Source organism: Chelon labrosus, assembly GCF_963514085.1.
Source record: "Chelon labrosus genome assembly, chromosome: 17".
NCBI classification, from domain to species: domain Eukaryota; kingdom Metazoa; phylum Chordata; class Actinopteri; order Mugiliformes; family Mugilidae; genus Chelon; species Chelon labrosus.
This window is the reverse complement of record NC_140350.1, coordinates 18512170-18534850: the sequence shown is the minus strand read 5'-3', so window position 1 is coordinate 18534850 and position 22681 is coordinate 18512170. Positions and strand designations below refer to the sequence as shown.

The following is a 22681-nucleotide window of genomic DNA, read 5'->3' as shown; positions in this document are numbered from 1 at the left end:
GAAGACATTTGTCACACTATTGTTTCAGGGTCAGCAGATGCAAGAACTGACCACAAGGTAATTGTTTATAGACTGACATACAGTTACAAGATTTGTCCCGCATGATAGGTTAATAAGTGATTCTGAATCGGTGTATATGTGAGTGTGAATGATTGTTTGTCTCTAGATGTGCCTTGTGACCTGTCCCGGGTGTTCCCCACCTCCCACCCAGTGTTAGCTTGGAAAGGCCTCCCCCTATATCTTGCATTGATAATATTATACAAGATAAAACCATTTTTATTCATTAGTATACTGCGTGTCATTCTGAAATATGCCATTCTGCAATATTTTGTTACTTTAAAGTATATTTTTGTACTTTCATTAAGTAAAAACTGAAATGAATGACTTTTCTGCACTAAGGTATTGGTGCTTCATTTCAAAATCTGACTAATTTTTGAAGTAGATGTTTGAACTGAAGTTGCACTGAGCAGCAAAAAGCCTGTTGTGACACAAAAAGACTGTGTCTCAGCATTATTAATTAATTTCATTGGAATTATTATTTCACTTCGAAAAGCGCCAATTTACAAATTTAAGCAAACCACATAGCGGACGTAAACCTCAACCACTTTCCTGCAGCACTTTGCAGAGCTCTGTACTCATGACTCTGGGTGGGTATTCTGACCTCGGCCAGATGGATTAGAAGTCATTTTTGGCTTGAACTAAAACGCAATCCAAAAACAAGCCTGGAGAGTGCTGCTTCAGGGACACCATGTGAACCATGCTTAAAACAAAATCGCATCCTATACTGATTAAACTTAAGTTGCTCATTTACATTGGCTTTAGTGTAACTTGCGCTGATGCTGTTGCCTAACATGGATTAGGGGGGGAAGAGGAAAACAGTGCTGGAGTGTAAGATTTTGTCTGATGGATAAAGACCAGAGAGGAAAGTGACAGTTGGTGGAGCAGTTAGGAACACGTGGACGTGAAATTGCTAAAGAGATTGGTCTGTCTAGGTCTGGTATTAGAGCATGTTTGGTAGATTATTGTGACTTTGCCAGTTTGGGTTACTCCACATTGAATCATTGAATGTGTAATTTTCTACAGTTTGCCCAGTATGCGTATCTCATATCACACATTCCCATTACGCTGATAGAAAAACCACCATTATTTTTCATTTAAAACATATTTACTGCTACATGTTAATTTACTTTGTGGTTTATTGTAACGTTGGCTCCAGTTTGAAAGATTCCATCCTGGGAATGAAGAAATCAATAGCTTGTTGTCCTCACATGTACCTGAGTGAATATGAAAAGGCCGAGTGTTGATGCAAACTGCAGCCAAGCAGAACGCTGTAGCTCACTGTTCATTTTTCTTTTGGTATATAAATGGTGAATGAAGTGAAGGAGCCACGTTTGGCATAAGGAAGTCCTGGCCCGAGTATGGTAACATGCCATTGGGATTTCACGATGGACCATGTTTCAACTGATATGTAGAAGAAAAAAAAACTCTCCACACAATTGGATAGTCCTACGACCAATCAGAGGTGTGAGATGACGGCATTGCTGTTACGCTCCTGTTCATCACCACATAAAGCCCGCCCAAACTATTTTATTGGCCCAGCAGATCGTTGACACGGCATAATCAACTCCCAAGGCAGCAACCCAACAAAAGTTTTCAGGGCGGGCTGAAAATACAGCTGAAAGGAGCAAAAAATAAATAAAAATACGGCCTTAAAAGCCAGAAATCATTTGCATGTGGTTTGTATCATGAGGCATTAGTACCGTTCCAGTAAAACTGATAGGCCGCAATAAGGCTGTGCTCTACCGTTCTCGTAGACTCTGTCTGGAAAATCCAGTGCCAACACTGAAATTTAATGTCTGAGTAATCAAAAGTGGGTCATGGTGCCAGTGTGCTTCATGTCGTAGTATTAACTCGCACATGCTCATATTGATACACCAACACCGCAATGCATGCACGCACACACTCACATCAAGAGAGAAAATGGGCCTTTCGACTCAGTGTCTGTCTGGTTCTTACTGTTTGTATGTTTTCTCCCTCTTTGCTATCTTGCTATATATTTTTTTTTCTTATCTGAGCATCTGACTTGAGACCAACATGTACAGTCCCTCCCATTCACATACACTATATTGCCAAAAGTATTCGCTCGTTTGCCTTTACACACATATGAACTTAAGTGACATCCCATTCTTAATCCATAGGGTTTTATATGACATCAGCACACCCTTTGCAGCTATAACAGCTTCAACTCTTCTGGGAAGGCTTTCCATAAGGTTTAGGAGTGTGTTCATGGGAAATTTTTCACCATTCTTCCAGAAGCGCATTTGTGAGGTGAGACGCTGATGTTGGACGAGATGGCCTGGCTCACACTCTTCGCTCTAATTCATCCCAAAGGTGTTCTGTCTGTTTGAGGTCAGGACTCTGCGCGGGCCAGTCAAGTTCTTCCACACCAAACTCGCTCATCCATGTCTTTATGAACCTTGCTTTGTGCACTGGTGCGCAGTCATGTTTGAACAGGAAAGGGCCACACCCAAACTGTTCCCACAAAGTTGGGAACATGGAGTTGTCCAAAATCTCTTGATATGCTGAAGAATTCAGAGTTCCTTTCACTGGAGCCAAGCCCAGGTCCTGAAAAACAACCCCACACCATAGTCCCCCCCCCCTCCACCAAACTGACACGATTATACTCAGAGGAAAAGTACCTGGGTTTTTGGAAAAGGGCTGTGTCCAGCCCCGTATGTTAATGAAGCACCACACAATATAAAAGCAGATGCTTGACACCATAGAATTCAGTCTGTACTTGCATGGCATCCTGAACCAGGCTCGAGTTTGTATCTTTTTAAGATTAAGTGTTGAAGGAAAGAGGTAGAGGCAACATCTGGCCCGGCCTGGTACCTCGACTTTTTCTTCTACACAACCGGCAAACCCAGATTCGTCCCATCAGATTGCCAAATGGAGAAGCATGAGTCGTCACTCCAGAGAACGCGTCTCCACTCCTCTAGAGTCCAGTGGCGGCGTGCTTTACACCACTGCATCCGACGCTTTGCATTGCACTTGATGATGTATGATGCAGCTGCTCGGCCATGGAATCCCATTCCATGAAGCTCTCTATGGACTGTTCTTGAGCTAATCTGAAGGCCACATGAAGTTTGGAGGTCTGTAGTGATTGACTCTGCAGAAAGTTGGCGACCTCTGTGCACTATGCGCCTCAGCATCCGCTGACCCCGCTCTGTCATTTTACGTGGCCTGCGTTCCCAATCGCTTCCCCCTTGTTATAATACTGACAGTTGACTGTGGAATATTTAGTGCAAGGAAATTTCACGAGTGGACTTGTTGCACAGGTGACATCCTATCACAGTACCACACTGGAATTCACTGAACTCCTGAGAGCGACCCGTTCTTTCACAAATGTTTGCAGAAGCAGTCTGCATGCCTAGGTGCTTGATTTTATACACCTGTGGCCATGGAAGTGATTGGAACACCTGAATACAATTATTTGAATGGGTGAGTGAATACTTTTGGCAGTGTAGTGTAGTTATCTAGTCATCCACGGGAGTCCTCGCTCTGTTCAAATAGTGTTCCATTTGAAAATGTTTGTTGTTTTTATGTTTTGGGAGTCCAGAAAATAGTTGTTAAAGCTTCACTAATTAGTATAAAAGGAGTACTTGTAATGTAAAAAGCGTCTAGATAATTATTGTCTACCTCTGCAGCTCCATAGAGCTTTTCACTGAATTTTAGCTCATTGTTTCAGTTTAAAGGACAACACAAGCCAACAGTGCATCAAACCTGGGTGATGATACTCTGCATAGGTCAAGTAAAGTTTGCCGTTGAGCAATTCAACAGTCATTTTTGACCATGTACACTATGTGCCACAAACCAAAAAAAAAAAAACAGCACTGAGTACTGGCAGATGATAGCAGACCTCTCTAAGACATCTCTATCTGACTCAGCATGTTTTCTTACCAGGCATTAGCCAGCAATAAAGACACTCTGGCACATGGTAAAGGAACTTTGGTTGCATAAGAATAAGTCTGAGAAAGAGGTTTGGTTTGGAACACCAGCAGGACTTCAGGACTTCAGTAAATCAGCAAACATGTGGTGTTAAGATTAAAGGATAATGCCAGTAGTAATGGAGTATTTGCCCTTTATAGCATTAGTATCATGTTTTGCTCGCTTTTTACACATAATGACGAACACAGTGTTTAGATCTAAATAGTTTAAATTATAATTCAAGGGATGCACGATCTTCTGCTCTGTAGTTCTTAGAAGAAGACGGGTAACAGCTCTTTGCAAGATCCGGTACTTTAAACCCTTTTCTGGCATGAATGGGGCATTTCCATTTACTTTTTTTTCCCCCATCCATAAAATGCTTCTCAGTTTGGTCAGTGGGTGTCATTTCTCATCCGAGAAGCAGCCGCTGCACTTCTTCCGATTCGTTTTTATACGGGCATTTTTCAACTACCAGGAAAAGTGTTTAAGGTACTGGTATTCTAATATGTTTCTTCTTTTTTTTATTTTTTTTTATTAATTTCTTACTTCTGAAGTCATTGTTATTTACTGATGACACTGCTTTTGGGGTTGTTGTTGTTTTTTTAATCTTTTTTAACTTCTTTGTGTTGTATGTAATGTAATAATTTCTATTTTCCCAAAGCAGTGCACTCAGTAATCCACACTGTCGTTGTCGCTTCTCATCTGAGTTGTTATTTTGTCTATAAAAGGGTTAAAATCAGTCTGCAGTGTGGATAAGTAGTTCTTAACTTATCTCATGACTTCTGTAGGAATTTAATTGTTCATTATTTTATAGCAAATGGGGCCTTCTTCACCTCTACTCTGCAGCACAAGCTCTGCTGCAAAAGAAACATGAGAAGCATTTAATTATCACATTATTTTAGGCTCTTTCTGAATTTTAAGGGGTAGACCATGTCTATTAAATGTTCCATGCTGCTGTCACTTTGTATTTCTGTGGAGAGCTACAGTGTTTATCAGGTGAAGGTGTTATAACATGGCTAACTAGTTTAAAGCCCATTTAATAGCAGCTGAAAAATCCTTACTTAAGAGACAAATCTCCCACTCCATACCTTCCTGTGTTTATATAGCCTGCACAACCAGGTGATTGGGAAAGAGGCAAGTGATTCCCGTTATTTATTTATTTTTTTTTAACAGTAAGGGAACAACTGAATTAACCATAGTCCCACCCCTGAAATCAGTTAAGCATCCACAAAAAGAGGAGTGATGCTCAGTGAAAATTATACATTTAAGAATTTAAATGGAAGTCAAAATACGTTAGACGGGGCATACTTCCGGTGCATTTCCGATGATCCCCGTGTGTTGCCGGATTATGTCCATTTGTCTAGCCGGCAGAGTGTTTTCCAGTGCAGTCCAAATATGGAATGTGACAGTAATCAGATTGACTTGGGCTCAAGGCCAATTCATATCTAGCCCAGCCCTGCAGAACGGTATCTGGCTTCTGTGGATGGTTTGTAGGTTAATACAGTATTAGCAGTAATGGTGACTTGTGGTTAGCGCTGCATGATGATGGTGCAGTCAGTGTTGTTCCTTAGCTTACAGTCCGGCAGTAAAGTACGAAACAATTGCATATTTTATAACATTTTGTATCATTTTAATGCAAAAATTCACTGTCTTTCACAACTAAAGTAGTAGAAAATATTAGGACAGCAGCATAAAGAAGTACGCTAAGAATGGCATATTATAGAGGTAGTTGTTAGATAAACTTTCGTTTTATGTAAGAGTGGTGCGATCCTGTAAGTGGGTGTTAAAATATTAAACCATCTCCGTACATTCTGCCAGGAGAACAACTGTCCGCTGAGTAAGAGTAAAGCTGACCCTTAAAGCAAGGCAAAAGGAAGGCTGAGATATCTGCGTCTTTCACCCGTTCCTGCAGAGTTCAACTTTTTGCCATTTTTAATCAGTTACAAGACTTCTGTTAATGCATACAGTATGTTAACGGCCAAGTCACATACGGGACGCTTGGCTAAAGGGAAGCGCAGAAAGAGCAGCGGCGCAGCAGGGTAACGAAACCATGTGGCCCAAACGTGACGACTGCTTCATCTCTAATCTGCATCTCAAAATCTTTTAAGCGATGTTATGTCATCACCCTTGGGATTATGACGGACGCGTCCAATTCCTCCTGAGTCAGCGTGGCGACGCACTGTCGTTCACAGTCACTTTCATAGCCATGTCTTTTGTCTGTAGTTCACAGGGAGCATGCAGTTAGGAAACCCACCTGGGACACTAATAACAGATCTCCTACAAGTAGCAATTAAACAGCAAACTCAGTCACTGCATCAGATTGAAGTTTTATCCACGTATACAATCTTCTGAGGGTGTCCTGTCTGGCAACTGTCCGACTGTTGTTTGTGGGGGCCTTCAGGTCCTGTGGGTTGAGAGCAGGAGCCTCTGTGGATCATCCCACAGATGCTTAATCAGTTTGGGATCTAGTGAATTTGGAGGCCAGGTCAACGCCTTGTGCTGTTCATCATTTTGTTTTTCGAGTTGTTTCTAGACTGTTTTTGTGTGTGTGCCTGTGTCAGGCTGCATCCTGCTGGGGATGGCTGCTGCCATCAAGGAGTGTCATTGCTATGGGGTGGGGGTGCCTGGTCTGGTCTAGGTGGGTGCTACATGTCTAAGTAACATCCACATGAAAAATTTCCCAGCAGAACATTGTATAGTCACAAGATGGTCAACGTGATTCACTTCTCCTGACGGTGGTCATAATGTTGTGGCTGATCGGTACATTATACATAATTTTCTGTCTACCTATTACTCATTTTCCCATATCAGACCAGGAAAGGAGCCACACATTATAATACATATATGTTCACGTTATAGATGCATTTCATCCGTGCTGGTTAGCCTATTTTTTAGGCCAGATGCCAGTATAGATCGTCCTGGCGTTTTCTAATTAAAGCCACACTGATGAGCTCAGCCAGCCGTTAACCACAGGATGCCTGGTTCAATTCATGATATTGACAGCAACATGTGTACCAGCTGCATGTATGTACACAACCTCCACAACCAGAAAGCAAGACATATAACATATAACGCTTGCACATGACTAAAACTAAAACTAGCCTAAAATGATATGCAGTGCATTAAAAATACATTGACATTAAAACTGATGTATTATCAAATTGATATATTAAAACTGAGATATATGAAGTGCAAAGTACTTAATGTCCTGATACGACACCAGTAATGGAAGTTTTAGAGAGACCATGGGAATTCTTGTTAGCCCATCCAGTTAAATATTCAACAGTGAACTTTCTTAATTAAAAATTCCGTATAGAAAAAAAACTTTCTCCCACAGCAACCATAGTAATCTGGGCGGGTTTACTGACTGTCAAACAAAGGTGTCCGCTCTTTCTCATAGTCTGATTTTAGTCTTCGCCCTATCCCGATGCAAGCCTGTGTACAAGCTGTCTGTGGCACCCAGCGGGTCGTTGGCTTTCCGCTGACCTCAAACAGTGCGCGAAGAATAGCCAAATCGTAGGGCAGGACAGATTACCACTGACTCTGCATAACCAAATAATAGCCATCTGTTCCAAAAGCAATCTCCTGGAAAGACCTTTTCGCTACCTGGGTGCTTATTATGACCCTCCACCTGAAATTAGATTATCAAATTTCTCTAACTGCAGGTGAGGATTGGTTGTTAATTGAACCCAGACATGTGAGTTTTAAGCATGCACCAGCGTGTCTCTAAGTCAAACTGCCCTTGTTTTGACTGTGTTTTGTGGATATACTTAAATGTGCCTCTGATAGTTTTGAATCAGTGAGATTAGACCAAGTTTTAAAAACATATCAGCATGACACAATACAATTCAACCCTGTGCTCTGTCTGTAGAAACCAAGAATGATGATGGCAATACGGAATTTAATCTAGAAAATTGAGTTATCCAATTTGTGCCCACGCTGTCTTTTTCATCGCTTTTTCATTCAGACATCCATCCTTACACGTACAACAGTTTGTTCTTGTTGTTAGTCAAGTGAATTGACTATTTAGCCTCTTCTTTTTCCATGTCCTGTGTTGTGGCCCTCTGTTTATCTGAGCAATTTAAACCTAAATGCTGCAAAAAGTTTCTCATCTCAGAATTTAATTTGCTGTGCAGGACGTGTTTCTACCGCGTCAGTTCGCGGCTTTGGTCCAGACAGTTGAGCCATTTGGCAAATTGAAGGTATTCATGATCCCCCATAGAATGAACTGTAATATTTTAGGTGATCCTTCAGCTTTATAGCTAATAATCAGATCAAAAGTACAATTTGTCCAAAACATTAACAGTTTTCTGCAAAGCTTCTTGCACCTCGGTCAACCTGTATGTTGCGTGCAGACCCACTTAGTAAAAGTTAGCATGTTAATCTGCTAAAGTAGATTATATCTGCAAAAAACTTCACGTTAACGTGTCATGTAGCTCATAGCACTGTTGAACAGAAGTACAGCCTTCCAGAGTCACTTGTGGCCTTAAATTCATCACCCCATCCTCTTAAAATCTGAGGTTTAGAACCAGCAATCTTGTTGTCATTAGCCTAAAGCACATACATTTTGAAGGCTCAGCCTGTCTCTCTTTTGTGTCCCCCCCTCACAGCCCTTGTGTCTAACAGGAGAATGAGGAAGAGGAGGAACTGGAAACCCTGGGAGCAGCTTGGAAAATTTCTATGAAGTCTCAATGAAAGCATCAGAAGAGCCTCTCTAGTTTTTTGACTCGATGGCTAAGAAAGGCCGTACGAAGGGCGAGAAGCCCGAAGCCCTCATTTCTGCCCTACAGGCAGCCAATGAAGATCTCAGGTCCAAGCTGACTGACATTCAGATAGAGCTACACCAGGAAAAATGCAAGGTACTGCAGAAAAATCCAAATCCATACATGTGTTGTAAATATGATCCATTCTGTCATTAAGTCTCGGAGCATATGTAAAAGTAAAGTAGCATGTATGTAAAATAATCCCTCCCTCTTATTCCCGTGTCGCTCATCTCGAAGGTGAGCAAGCTGGAGCGCGACAAGGTGCAGGAGGTGAAGCGGGTGCGAGAGCAGGAGCAGCACCGTCACACTGCCATGTTAACAGAGCAGCGGGCCAAGTGGCACGAGGAAAAACAAAAAGAGCTCCAGGCTCTCAGGGAAAACCTGACGCGGCAGCATGAGCAGGAGCTGGCCCGCCACGCCAAAATCAAAGACCAGGAGAACCAGAGGCTCAAAGCCGCTCTGAGCGCCATGCGCGATGGCAGCGGAGAGAAGGTGAGGTTAACCTGAGGAAGTGAAGCTAACTTTTGAGATAGCTGATATGAATGAAACGCCGAAAGTGCGTCTGTTGAAATGCGGCCGAGCCACATCAACACCGTCTCTGTGGTCTGCCACGTCTCCAGGTGCGCACAGCACTGACCCTGGAAGCCAAGGAGGAGGCCCGGCGCTTCTTTGACCAGGAGAGAGTGAAGCTCCTGCAGGAGATTCAGGAGCTGAAGTCTGTGAAGAAGCAGACCGACGAGGCTCTCAGCAACATGATCCAGGCCGACAAGATGAAGGCCGGAGACCTGCGGGTGGAGCACCAGCAGCACCAAGAGCAGATCTCCAAGATCAAGTGGGACTGTGAGAGGGACATCCGCAGGCTGGTATGTACAGTCGTCACTAGAATACCAAAGACAAACGTCTTGTGTGATGGAGCACAGTTGGATAGATTTGTTTAAGGTTAACACTAAACTTAATTTATGATGATGTGTGAGAAAGGACGAGTGGGCTGGAGAGGAACAGGGAAACCTTTTCAGTGCACGACCCTTCAACAGAAGCAAGTGATAACCAGATTGGGATTTCTTACCTACATCATTCCCTTCTCTTTCGCCCCAGGTGGATGAAATTAAATCTAAAGATCGTACCATTTTCGCTCTGGAGAAGGAGCTGGAGTCTACGGCGGGTTTCTTGCAGAAGCTGCAGCTTCAAAAGGACGCCCTGGATGAGCAGCTGTTCCTGGTGAAGGAGGCCGAGTGCGGCTTGGGAAGCCCGAAAAGGGAGATACCGGGCAGGGCTGGAGATGGTGCAGAGCACTGTGGCAGTCCAGTGAGTAGAGAGAATAGCTGTGGCAGTAGGAGACGTCCTGTTCATTCATTTCCAACATTAATATCTAATAACTATTCAACTTGAGATCTATCTATCTGACTCACATGAATCCATATATACAGAGAACAATTTTCTATACACATACCTATATATACCTATACACAGTTAATCCTAAAGGATGGTTTCAGAGGTCCAGGATCATGATTACAAGCAAGGAGATGGAGTTCCAAAGGAATCAGCTCATAGCAACAACACAATATAGAACTTGTTGAATTTGATCTTTTGTCATTTTTAATGTCCTGCAACATACCAATTATTAACTCTAACTTAAGCTGATGTGATTGTTTGATTCTTATATAGTTATTAAAGGAATGGTTTTAATGTTTGCACTGGCCAGTAGTAGAAAGTCCTCATGCTTTTTGGTTCCACACTGAAATGCATTTTCCACATCTGAGTTCTGATTGGTCAAATTATTGTTTTAATGTTTGTTTCAGGACCTGAGAAGAAACCAGAGGCGCATGGCTGAACTCAACGCAACCATACGCAAGCTGGAGGACCGTAACTCGCTGTTGGTCGATGAGAGAAGTGAGCTGGTATGACCGAACCATTGATCTATAAATAAATTTTTTTTAAAAATGTATCGTCATTATATATATAAACTGATTTTTTGCCCCCACCAGCTGAAGCGAGTTCGAGAGTCGGATAAGCAATGCAAGCCCCTGCTGGACAAGAACAAGCTGCTGAGTAAGAGGAACGACGATTTGACCCAGACCATCCAGAAGCTGGAGGACAAGCTAAAGAGCCTGGCCAAGGAGAACCTTGAGATGGTCAGCACAGAGTCACGTCAACATTATCGCTGCATGCAGGCCCAGCTTTCAGGTGGATGTTGTGATGTTGTGACGTTTCTCTTTGTGTGTTGCGTATCTGCAGAAGGAGAGAATAAGCTCCCATCCTCCGCTGAAGAAGCTGAAGTCTCTGAATGACCTGGACCAAGCCCACGATGACCAGGAAATAGCCTTTCTCAAGCTTCAAGTCCTGGAGCAGCAAAGCATGATTGACGACCTGACAAGAGTAGGTGTTTTTCACATGGTGGGAATTTGTTCAGGTTTATTTAGTTATCTATTTAGGTAATACAACTAACAATTGGAACTTATGTAACATAAAAGTCTAGTCAAGCAAATTGGTGCACTTTGTCTGCAATATCCAAAAGATAAAGTTTACGGATAGTGATTTAGTTTATATGATGCATTTAAGCTGTTGTTCTGTGTTGCACTTTTTTAAACATACGTCTGTGCTGATGGTTTAGCGATCTCCGTCTGCCTCTGCAAATAGCTAACAGTACTGGTGTTGTTACAGTGGTGCGTTTTCTTTTTCGTTTCTTTTGTCTGATTTCCCAGGACCGAGAAAAACTACTAAGAAAGAAGAGGCATAAAAGAAGCTCGAGGCCGATAAAGGTAGGAGGGATTGACTTCATGACTTCTGAAAAACATGCACCCCTCAGAAGAAAAAACATAAAAGGTGTTGCATGTAATAAAAGCTGCAGCGCAGAATGTTTGTGTCCGTCCTCTGGCAGTGGGAGTAGCTACACAACTGTGCTGATGTGAATTTACAAAATTTGGATCCACGTCTTCCCTCAGTTCCTTCTGCATGTGCCCTCGCTGTCCATTGCTTCATTGCTGTTATTAATCATTTATGCTGAATGCCAGCATATTTGCATGGAGCATCATACACTAGTCATGTGTGATGCCTACGTTTTTGGCTCCCCCACACCTAGTTGCCATTACAATTGCTCCCTTCTTTAGCTTTAGCCGCTGATATTAAACGTGTCGGAATGTCACCAGATTCAAAACCGCAATATAATGCTAAAAAGCAGGAAGTTTATGTGCCAACAATTAGCTTAATCTGCACTGTGTGAACTCGTTTAGCGAAGGCTTGGCGCAGATGTTCTTCTGTGTGTAAAAGTCCTGCACTGTCACTTTAACCAAGCCAGTACAGCAAGTCCTCTGGAACGCCCTAGAATGAGTCAGGAAACAAAACTGAAACTGGAAAGTGTTTTCATAACTGAAACCAAATTGCAAGAGTGAGGACGTAGTCTTTCCTTTGCTCGGACATAATGCAGACAAGGTATGTTTATCATGAGAGAATGTTTGATCTGAATTTCTGTTTCTGTCTCTGCAGAGGCCCATTGTAGTGGACACCTTCTTTGGGTATGATGAGGAGTCCATGGACTCTGAGACGTCCTCAGTCGCTTCAGTTAGGATGGACAGGACCCCTGCTACTCCCGATGAAGACCTGGATGAGGTGAGAGCTCGTCTCCGATGACTACATCTAGGTTTCCGTCACTATCCTTATTGATATCAAATCCATTCAGCTGCACCAGATGAGGAATAATAGCCTAATGAGATCATAACCTTTGACCTCTCTCCTGTGCGTGTCCATTAAGGGTCTAGCCAACGAGGAATCTGAGCTACGTTTCCGTCAGCTCACCAGGGAGTATCAGGCCTTGCAACGAGCCTACGCCCTGCTGCAGGAACAGAAAGGAGGCATCTTGGATGCTGAGATGGAAGCCAAGGTACTGCACATAAATCGTGATAAAATCAATGTCATTTAATATTTAGCTCGGCTTATTTAGCTTTTAGATAGACACCATAACCTACACATGTAGCCCTCGCCAGTGCGAGCCATTTACACTTATGTGCTCGTCAGTCTTGCTCGCTCCGTATAAACGCCACCCAAACGCTAGTCAGCACTGTGTCTTTTTTGCCAGTCGGGTTCGTTTTTGTTTCCTGCTTCACTTTCCACTTCCTGTTTCACTTTCAACAATGGCGACTGAAACTTTCGCCGAAATTAGCTTTATTAATTTATTAATTAGCCAAAGACGAGTCACACAAACTCTTGTATGTCTGAACCTCCTCAGTTAACCTTTATTGATCCAAAACAATCAGTTCGAAAATTGTGGAGAGGGAGAAGCAGCCGGAAATACTAAAGCGGAGATACGCTGCTACCAAGCAGACCAATCACAGCTCTTGCGCTCAGCGTCGCCGCAGTGCGTAATTACATTTCTGGGGAGGTGCACGTCCGCTACAGCGTTAGGCTCTGCAAAGGTTCTGCGTCGGGGTCTGCGCTGTTGCCGTAGCCTCTGCGTCAACTTAATGCAGAAGTAGAAACCGGCTATTCGAGGTCATGCTACACCCATGACAGTGTCACATGGCTGCCATAAGAGTATTATATAATCAGTCCATGTTGGTTTTAGCTTGTTTCATTTTAAATGGGTACAAAAAAGACAAAAACGGGTGCTATAACATGGAGGGCATCTAAGTAAATTTCCTCGAATGTTTCCTCAAATTTGAGTACATTAGGTTGTCCTCACGATCAGCGGTTCTTAATCATTGTTTGTACTTTGAGGACTGAATGCCTTCTGATCAGCTGACATGTGTCACATAACCCTTATCTGAACGTAACTTCAGACAGTTACGCTCTACTCATGTGGTCCTTTTGGTGCACTTCAGGCTTCATGACGACTGTAGATGCCAATTTGCTTGCACCAGAGGTTGATGGACTCCCACCTCCGATGGCTTACAAGCTAATGCGTGTCTGTTTTGCTCATGTTTCAGGCTCAAGAACAACTCCAAGCAGACGTTCTCAGGTATAAAGCCAAAATAGAAGACTTGGAGAAGGAACTAACCCTGAAGGGACAGGTATGAAGAACGAGCACACAAATTAATAAAGGTCCAATCACATACAGTAACTCACTATATAAATAAGGTTAGTCACATCTAGGGATGTCCGATAATATCGGCCCTCCGATATTATCGGCCGATGTTTGTTCTGTAGGCTTCAGCATTTCCGAGTCTGCATGGACGCAGCATGGGACATTTACAGGCGCGCGCTTGATGACATATAACAACAACAGCACGCTAGACTCGTGGGTTGCTACCCGTGGCTAACAAGATTTAAAAGATGCTGAAATCCTTGTTCTGGAGAAGCCCTCTAAAAGTTAAGATCGCAATTATACAGTGAATCACAGGAAAATAAACACGTAATTTAGATGAGCTGGAAAAATTTGCCAAGGAGGTAAAAGTCAAGATGGTTTGGAAGTATTTCCAAGTGTCACCTACTAACAGTAAATTTGCAATTAATGAAGTAAATTACACGTATACATCCCGCGGGCCAGGTTGGACCCTCAGGTGGGCCGGTGTTGGCCCCCCTGCTGCACAGTATGTGGTGTCCTGAAATCTGCAGAAATAATTAACTGCCAGTGTCTCCCTCTTCTGTCCAATGTCAGGATTACATCAGGCATAATTTGTTAATTCCATAATAGGAGATATGTTATGTTGTTACCTAACAGTTTTGGTGTAAAAAGCCTGCATACATCGATATCGGGTGATATCGGTATCGGAAATTAAGAGTTGGACAATATCGGAATATCGGATATCGACAGAAAAGCCAATATCGAGCATCCCTATTCACGTTTGTTGAAATTGTGCTTGCCTCTCATCAAAGTAAGTAAATTATCAATTAAACCTTCACTGAAATCAGGCGGCTTCCTCACTAGTTTCCTCCCTGTGGAAAGCATGGTCATTGTATTTAGACATTCCTGATACCTTTTTGCAGCAATGTCTTGCTAGCTAACTGGCTGCCTCAGATAGCAGGAACAAACATTTGGTGGAAACACTTTACTGCAACCCGTTCAGGTTGCATGGCATTGTCTGCAGTTTGAAGAATTATGGGAGAGTCTATGATCTGGGCAATTTGCAGCAAAAGCGGCCAATAGTACTCCAAAGACCTGCATTCATGAGGATAAAATGCCTGCGACAGTGACAGTCACCGACAACTAGCCTAACACTGAGGTTGAACGTGGTATAATAAAGTCCCTTTCCCTTGTTCTTCATTGTGCTATAGCCTCAGGGAACAATGCATGGTGAATGCATGTCTGGGTTTCACATCTGTTTGAAATTTAGTCAGTTTAGTAACTACATGAAGCCTCTAATGGGGCGGTGAAGTAAGTGTAACCTTAGTTATTGCACACATTTGTTTTGGGATTGTTTCAAATATGTGGTTTTATTATAATAATAAGGATTTATGTTGTGTTTTAAGTAGTTGTGCAATATTATTTTAGGACTTTGCAGGATTACGTTTATTATGCAATATTTCTTTATTAGCTCCTGCACTTTATTTACATGTGTAACATTTCTATAGTTATCTATTCACCCCTTAATCTGAGAGTAATTTTGGTTCCTACCCATTTACAGTGGGATGAGTGGGGGTGTGATAGTTTCCCGGTGATAGTCTCCCTAGTCTCCTACTTGCGTCAAGACTGTCCTGCCATGTTGACAATGATTAATGGAGAGGGCGTAATGCAAAACTGCAACCTGCTTAACACCCACAACCAAGAGAGCCTGGAGAACGCTCCCAACAAGTCATCAGAGTTACATAATGAATAAATAATTCGTTCGGCATCAAGAACGTATAAACTTTTATCAAAAAGAACAAATCTTTAAATTGGTCTGTGTGCCGATGACCTCACTATGTCGTTGTTTCCCTGTCGTGCCATCGCGAAATTTTGAATCTTGTTTGAATATGAAGAATATGTTTTTTTTTGTCTGTAAACTGCTTCAAACCATCAACTGATCAGTTGTCTGTGTCTCCTATCAGGACTCCAAATGGGTGGAGGAGAAGCAGCTCTTCTTACGAAGGAATCAGGAGTTAATAGAGAAGGTTGGACCCAACTTTGATTTCCAATAATCAGCTTTCAAAAACATTGATGTTAAAAGTCTGCACTGTTAAGAACTAGCTAGCTACTTAATTATTTGTTTAAAAGCCTAATAATCACCTGAACAGTTGTTCTGCTCATACCCGCCACAGCCGGTACATTTGGTTATGAGCATTGTTTAATCGAAGACGTTTCCTGCAGTTACAGTTGCTTTCATTCATTCTAAATTTTTTACGGCGTCCAGATGGAAAAGCTGGAGTCAGACAACAGTCGGCTGCAGCAGGAGCTTCAAGACTCCCGAGACCAAAATGAACTGCTGGAGTTTCGGATACTGGAGCTGGAGGTGAGTCACGAAGATTTCTTACTTGCATGATAAAGCCGTGAGACGAGATGCCACGCTGAGTCGAAAACCCATGGAAACCCTTGTACCTAATAAACAAATCTTATGAGACAAATCCAGAATTCCGTCCTTTCCAAAAATCTTTTACTAGCCACATTATAGATCCAACCATGTGAACCCCGAATCTCGCTTTATGGAGTTTCATGGGACCTTTTTATTATTCCAGGAACACATCCAGGACTATTTTAAAAGGATTCTAAGGCATGTCCTGTCACCACATTCATTACTTATATTTCCTTTCTGTGAGCTCATATTAACATTTTACTGTGTCCAAATGTTTATTTGTTGTAATTGTTTGGGTCATTATGTAAAAAAACTTGGAACGTTTAGTGGGTATAGTGGGAAGAAATCGAACTGTTATACAGCTGCAGTGATCTCATGGCCTGATTTCCAGGGGGTCGGTGATTCAGAGATGATGTTGTTTTGTAAATGAGCTGCAAAAAGTTTTGAAGTCAGAGGAAGAAAAATAGAGTGAGGTTTAAAAAAAAAGAGAGTTTTACAATAATTTATTTCGTCAACTGAAAGAGAGAATCAGGATAAGGAGCAAAATCTGGATTCTAAACTATGATGTTATGCAATTTTAACATGCTAGGTACTTAATCGACTACAGTTTATTGACGAGTCCGGTTAATCACTGGCTAACAGCGGCCTTTGTCTTCTGCTCAGTGTTGCAGTGCAGATACTGGCAGCAGCTTGTGAGGGCTGAGACGCCACCTAGTGAAAACACAGGATAGCGTCCAGATGCCCTCAGTAAAAACCCATAGTGTTGCGTCATGATCTGCTTGAGAAGTCAGATGCATTTTAACTTTTTATAGTTTCACCCAGAGAATATAACTTACTCAATCTCAAACGTGCGGACACAGTATCGAGAAATAAAGACAGTACAGCTGGCTCTGAGAGCAACATAAAGTCGAGAGGGACTCGTGATCATGTCCAGAGTTGCAGCACGTTGTCAATGAATGACATTTTGTGCCTCCCTGTTGTTGTAGGAGCGTGAGAGGAGGTCCCCTCCATTCAATCATTTGAGGATGCATCCCTTCTCAGAGGGTGTCAGTGCGTTGCAGATCTACTGCATGAAGGAAGGGGTCAAGGTGAGCAGTGATAAGTAACTTTATTGAGGAAATCATGAAGTAACGCAGGTAACTTATTGTCAATATAACAAACGGAGAGCAAAAAAAAGTAAATGGTATTTATTATTGTATTTGTGCTGATAAGTATATTTATGTTTTCTCTACAGGACGTGTGCATACCAGATCTCATTAAACTGCTTGACATCCTCGGAGACAACGGGGTAATTTATATAACATACAACATATAAACATCTCCTTCTTAAACACGCACTTTATTAATATTTTGTTTTCCATTTTCGCAGAACTTAAGGAACGAGGAGCAGGTGGCCATTATTCAGGCCAGCACCGTTTTGTCGCTAGCAGAAAAGGTAAGACTGGCAATGACGTTGCAGTTGATCCGGCAGCAGGATGCTCCTGTTCCGCTCTGACCCATGTCTGGTTTGTGCTGCCCTCTAGTGGATTCAGCAGATTGAAGGCACGGAGGCAGCGCTGCACCAGAAGATGGTGGACCTGGAGATAGAGATGGTGGGTCACAACGAGCCTGTGCAGGAGAATACATGCATTTTGATTTCTGATATAACTGAAATCTAATGTGATAATATTTGAGGCAGCAGCAAAGCACATGCATTTCCACTCCCGTCGATCACCGTAGTCTAAAGCAGAGTGGCATTGGATCTCATTTAGCTGCACTTGCAAATCTGCAGATATATTTGCAAATGTGCAAAAGTGCAAATCTGTGCAAATGTGCTCAGTCAATACCCCTCTCCAAAAAAGACACTACAGTCACCCAACTGTTGCACCCTTGAGAGTAATTTGCAGCTGGTTTATTGAATACTTTACTGAATAGTGTTAAAAATGTTGGCTTTAAATGTTAGAACTGATGTAGATCAAGTGTCATGTTACACAGCTGAGCTACATTAAAGGAAACTTTTCATTTATTCTGACGTTGATGAATGTTCCAAACTGCCTCCATGTATGCAGGAGATGTTCTGTAAACAAAAAGGATATCTAGAAGAGGAGCTGGACTACAGAAAACAGGCCCTGGACCAGGCCTACATGGTTGGTCATGATCAACAACGTCTTGTTTCATTTACAGACCAGTATTAAGGTCAAATGGTTGATAGGGTGCTGCACTTTAAACTGTGAATAATCTCTGATAAATCTAAATGATAGAGAAAAAATATGATTTTTTCTTCTTCTCAACAGCAAATCCAGGAGTTGGAAGCAACCTTATACAACGCCCTGCAGCAGGACAAGGTATTTTTTTTAATTACTTGCAGTGCATCCTTATCGACTAGATAGTAATGTGTTAACCTCTTATGGAACTGTTTTCTTTCATGAAATAGTTGGAGGGTGAGGTTCAACAAAATTGAGATCACTCAACAATATTATTAATTTACTTTTGAACTCATTCTCGTGATCTTGCAGCTCCAGCTAATGTGGAACATGTAATTTAATCCGGCGTGGTCCGTTTTTCCCTCCGCCAGGTCATCAAGTACGGCGAGCCTCTGGATGAGCTCCAGAAGGACGAGCTGCGGGCGGCGGTGGAGAAGCTGAGGAGGCAGATGCTGAGGAAGAGTCGAGAGTACGACTGCCAGATCCTCCAGGAGAGGATGGAACTGCTGCACCAGGCCCACCAGGTCTGTCTACGCCTGTACCCGTTAAAAACAGTGCATCCAGTTACAGCAGAGCATTGTGTGAATAAAAAAGAAAAAAAAAAAAAGGTTTGTGGGTCAAAGTTAATCACCATTTTTCTTGCAGAGAATCCGTGACCTTGAAGACAAGACGGAAATCCAGAGGAGGCAGATTAAAGACCTGGAGGAAAAGGTAGGATGTGAATTGAAGATCATGTTTAATTCAGTTTAGTTTTTAGTTACAGGCAGTCACAATTAAGTGGATTTATTTTAACCCTAAAGCATGGTTTATGCTTCTGCCGTACATAGCCTACACCAGTGCGAGCCATTTATACTTGTGCGCTCTGTAACCACGTCACCCAAACGTTAGTCGGCGCTGTGTCTTTTTTGCGACTCAGCTTAATCTTTGTTTCTACTTCCTGCTTCACTTTCAACAATAGCGACTGAAGACAAGTCCTACAAACGTTTGTGCCTCCGAACCTCCTCAGTTAACCTTTCCTCGATGTGTTCTATCTTTATTGATCCATAGCAATTACTTTTGATTTGCAGAGATGAAGAAGCAGCCAGTAATACTAAAGCGGAAACATGCTACTACCAGGCAGACCGATCACAGCTCTTGCAGTCTGCATTGCCGTCAGGATACTGCGTAGGGTCGCGTAGCAACAGCGTCAAATTGATGCAGAAGCATAAACCGTGCATCAGGCTTTTAGAGACAAATTGGAAATATACAACAAATGAAAAATAGTGGTATCATAATTCCTAATGTTTTCCCGTACGGTGAATTTCTGTCCCTGTCTTGCTGTTACTAACATATCTCCAGTATTTCTCTAATTCTCTCACTTTCTTTCTCCCTTCTCCGTCTTTCTTTCTTTCTTTCTTTCTTTCCACAGTTTCTGTTTCTATTCTTGTTCTTTTCTCTTGCCTTTATCCTTTGGCCTTGAAGTGTTTGGCGTGTCCTGTAGCAGAGGTGAGTCCTGTGGGCTTCGAGCAGAAACTTCAAACCTCCACCATCTCTTCTCTTCTGGACCTTGGTCAAATATTCGCCAGTTAAAGTAGAACCTTTATTTTGGCTCCTGACCTTCAAAATAAAAGCCTGGCTTGTAATTAATTCTAGCAGCATTTAACCTGTGGTGTTTTAAGACACCTCAAACTGTACAAAAGTGATATTTTTAACGACAGTGGTGTCTTTTGTGACCACTGGGTGGCTTCAGACTTTCCTACAAGTGAAAAATATTTGACCCTGGTCTGTAAACTCTTCCTGCTTGCCTTCACCTAGAAATACTTAGCCTATTATGTCTTCCTCTTAACTTTCACAGCATCTCACTCTGTGTTATTTTCCGTGTTACACAAGCATAACATTTTAACCCACTGTCTACGTAAAAGATATCCCCCCCAAAAAAAAAACAATGCCATTGACATCAGCATCTCTCCCTCTCTTGTGTATTAATTTGCTGTCATCTCTGGAGTTTTAACTTGTGTTTCTGCATGCGTTATTAAAATTAAACAGGGTTTGTACAACATTTTTTTCCAATAATATACCCATGCATATATTTTTCAGCCACTTGGGGGCAGCACAGCGAGTTGTAAAAATAACTGACTCAATCACCAGTGAATCTGGAATAGCTGACTTTAGAAGAGCAGATAGGGAGCTACAGAGATCACCTTTTAACTCTGGTTTGATCAACACCAGCTCCTGAGTAAGATTTCTTGGTGATTAAGCAGCTCCCCGACATGCACCAGCCTTTTTTTTTTGGCTGGTCTTTTTGTCTGTTTGATGCTGCTGAGCAGGCCGGGTATAGATGGCTTACATGAGTGTCACCAAAACCAGCTGCCTGCTTTGGCTGGATCTGGAATGACAATGAACCAAAACAGTTAAGTTGCATGCATGGAAGTAAAAGGTATACACCGATCAGGCATAGCATTATGACCACTGACCAAGTCAATAACATGACCATCTTCTGACAATTCAATGTTCTGCTGGGAAAATTTTGGACCTGGCATTCATGTGGATGTTACTTAGACATGTAGCACCCACCTAGACCAGACCAGACACCCCCACGCCATAGCAATGACACTCCTTGATGGCAGCAGCAGGATCCCCAGCAGGATAGATAGATAGATAGATAGATAGATAGATAGATAGCTTTATTGCAGCCTGACACAGGCACACACACAAAAACACTTAAGGAACAACTCAAAAAACCTGGTCTCCAAATTCACTAGATGGGATGATCCACAAAACCCCCCACCCACAGGACCCAAAGGCCCTCACTAACAGCAATCTGTTGCCAGACACCACAGGACACCCTCAGTGTTTTGGAGGCACAAGGGAGACCTACACAATATTAGGAAGGTGGTCATAATGTTATGCCTGATCGGTGTAAGGTTTAAAAGATTTAGAGGAGATTAGGTTCTGTGGTTATACTTCTCTGTGGGATACAGGAGCTATTCAGTCAAGTCAAGGAACAGCCATGTAAGAACTGCCTTGAGTCTATTAAAATGCATTAGTCGCATCTAAATAATGTTGAATGTGCAGCATGCCCGATGTACATTTCATCCGTTCTAATCCCTTGTGACTCCCCTCTCTCTCTCTTTCTCTCTCTCTGTCTTTTCCTCTCAGGTGGTGTGTCAGCTTGGAGATCTTGTTTGTGACTGCAGTGTTATTTATTTTCCGGACAGGCGTGAAACAGTGTGTGTAGCAGTGGCTGCTCGTGTCATAACATCAGTGACTGCTGTCAGTATAGGTGGATGTGATGTGCGTTGGCCTGTTCACACTTCAGATGTTATTATTATTTTTTTATTTACCTCCTTTTTATGGTTATTTTTAATCGGGGCAGGGTCCTCAGTATGCCGCCCGGGATGGGCAGCGTCGGATGCTAAATATCGCTTCAAACTGCAAGAGCGGCACACTATTGGAAAGATACAGCAGACACACATATACGTAGTTTATGGACACGCATGCATATACAGATGCATGCAGATGCAAACACACACACACACACACATATACAAACACACAAGCTTTGACTAATCCAAACCAAAGCCTGGGAAATGTTCTCTCTGCCATGCAGGGTAATAATATGTCACCCACCACCATTTAGCCAGAGTGGGAATATAAACAGACAGAAAACTCATAGACAACGAGGAAAACAAACCACCAGACCGACCACAGCCGCTCCTCTTTTTCTGTTTTCCTTACCGTTCCAAACCACGAGAAGACGCGAATGCAGCCACGCGGTGGATTGAAGCTCGCCAACTCAGGGCCCACGAGGGCGGAGGCCGTTTGAACTGGTCTCAGGTCAAATCGCGTTAAGGGACTCTTGGGACACGGTGTCTCACCGGCTGGCCTGCCATCGCTGTTCCCAGAATGGTGCTTACACAGACTGCTTGCACTCTCCAGAGGTTACATCTGGAAAAAAAGACAGAACTACTCTGCAGAAACTGGTGTGCACGGACACTAAAAGTGGGATACAGGACCCTCAGGTTGATAACGTCTTCACTGGACACACAGACTTGACAGTAGAGAGGTGAAAAAGATACAATTCTGGGGGCAATGGCACTCTTTGATCTAGCTCCACTCTGCCTGGATCTCCACAGGAATACCTACGGACTGCTTCCTAATTTTTCTCAAAAGCCAGCAGACTGTAAGAGCTTTACTCTCTGGTTTTCTCTTGTTTTTTTACCACTCAGATACTGTGTCCCAAGATTTCCACTGAGAAAACATCCCTATTCTGTATTGTAATATATATATACATTGTTGATATGTACATGTGTCTGAATTATTTACTCTAGTCTCCTCCTTACGTTTT

General features: G+C 42.5%; 1 protein-coding gene across 2 annotated transcripts; it reads left to right on the top strand.

The window, feature by feature from the left end:
- Positions 1–8448: 8448 nt before the first annotated feature.
- jakmip2 (janus kinase and microtubule interacting protein 2) lies at positions 8449–20570 on the top strand. 2 transcript variants are annotated; one of them, XM_084565031.1, is made up of 22 exons: positions 8449–8846; positions 8988–9242; positions 9371–9613; positions 9846–10055; positions 10550–10648; positions 10736–10882; positions 10986–11126; positions 11453–11509; positions 12234–12356; positions 12499–12627; positions 13670–13753; positions 15711–15773; positions 16013–16111; positions 17158–17259; positions 17406–17459; positions 17541–17606; positions 17695–17763; positions 18220–18297; positions 18445–18495; positions 18726–18878; positions 19000–19065; positions 19763–20570. In XM_084565031.1, the coding sequence occupies exons 1-22, from the start codon at positions 8718–8720 to the stop codon at positions 19811–19813; spliced, it is 2469 nt and encodes an 822-aa protein (XP_084421157.1). In that variant the 5' UTR covers positions 8449–8717; the 3' UTR covers positions 19814–20570. The 2 variants fall into 2 exon arrangements, with proteins under 2 accessions (XP_084421157.1, XP_084421158.1); XM_084565032.1 differs by lacking the exon at positions 15711–15773.
- The last annotated feature ends 2111 nt before the right edge of the window (positions 20571–22681 follow it).

Bases quoted from the DNA above. Each gene is read 5' to 3' on its own strand.
- jakmip2 (XM_084565031.1), top strand. From the start codon at position 8,718: ATGGCTAAGAAAGGCCGTACGAAGGGCGAGAAGCCCGAAGCCCTCATT. The intron at 11,127-11,452 runs GTAGGTGTTTTT...CTGATTTCCCAG, and splicing joins TGATTGACGACCTGACAAGA to GACCGAGAAAAACTACTAAG. The intron at 17,607-17,694 runs GTAAGACTGGCA...GCTGCCCTCTAG, and splicing joins TTTTGTCGCTAGCAGAAAAG to TGGATTCAGCAGATTGAAGG.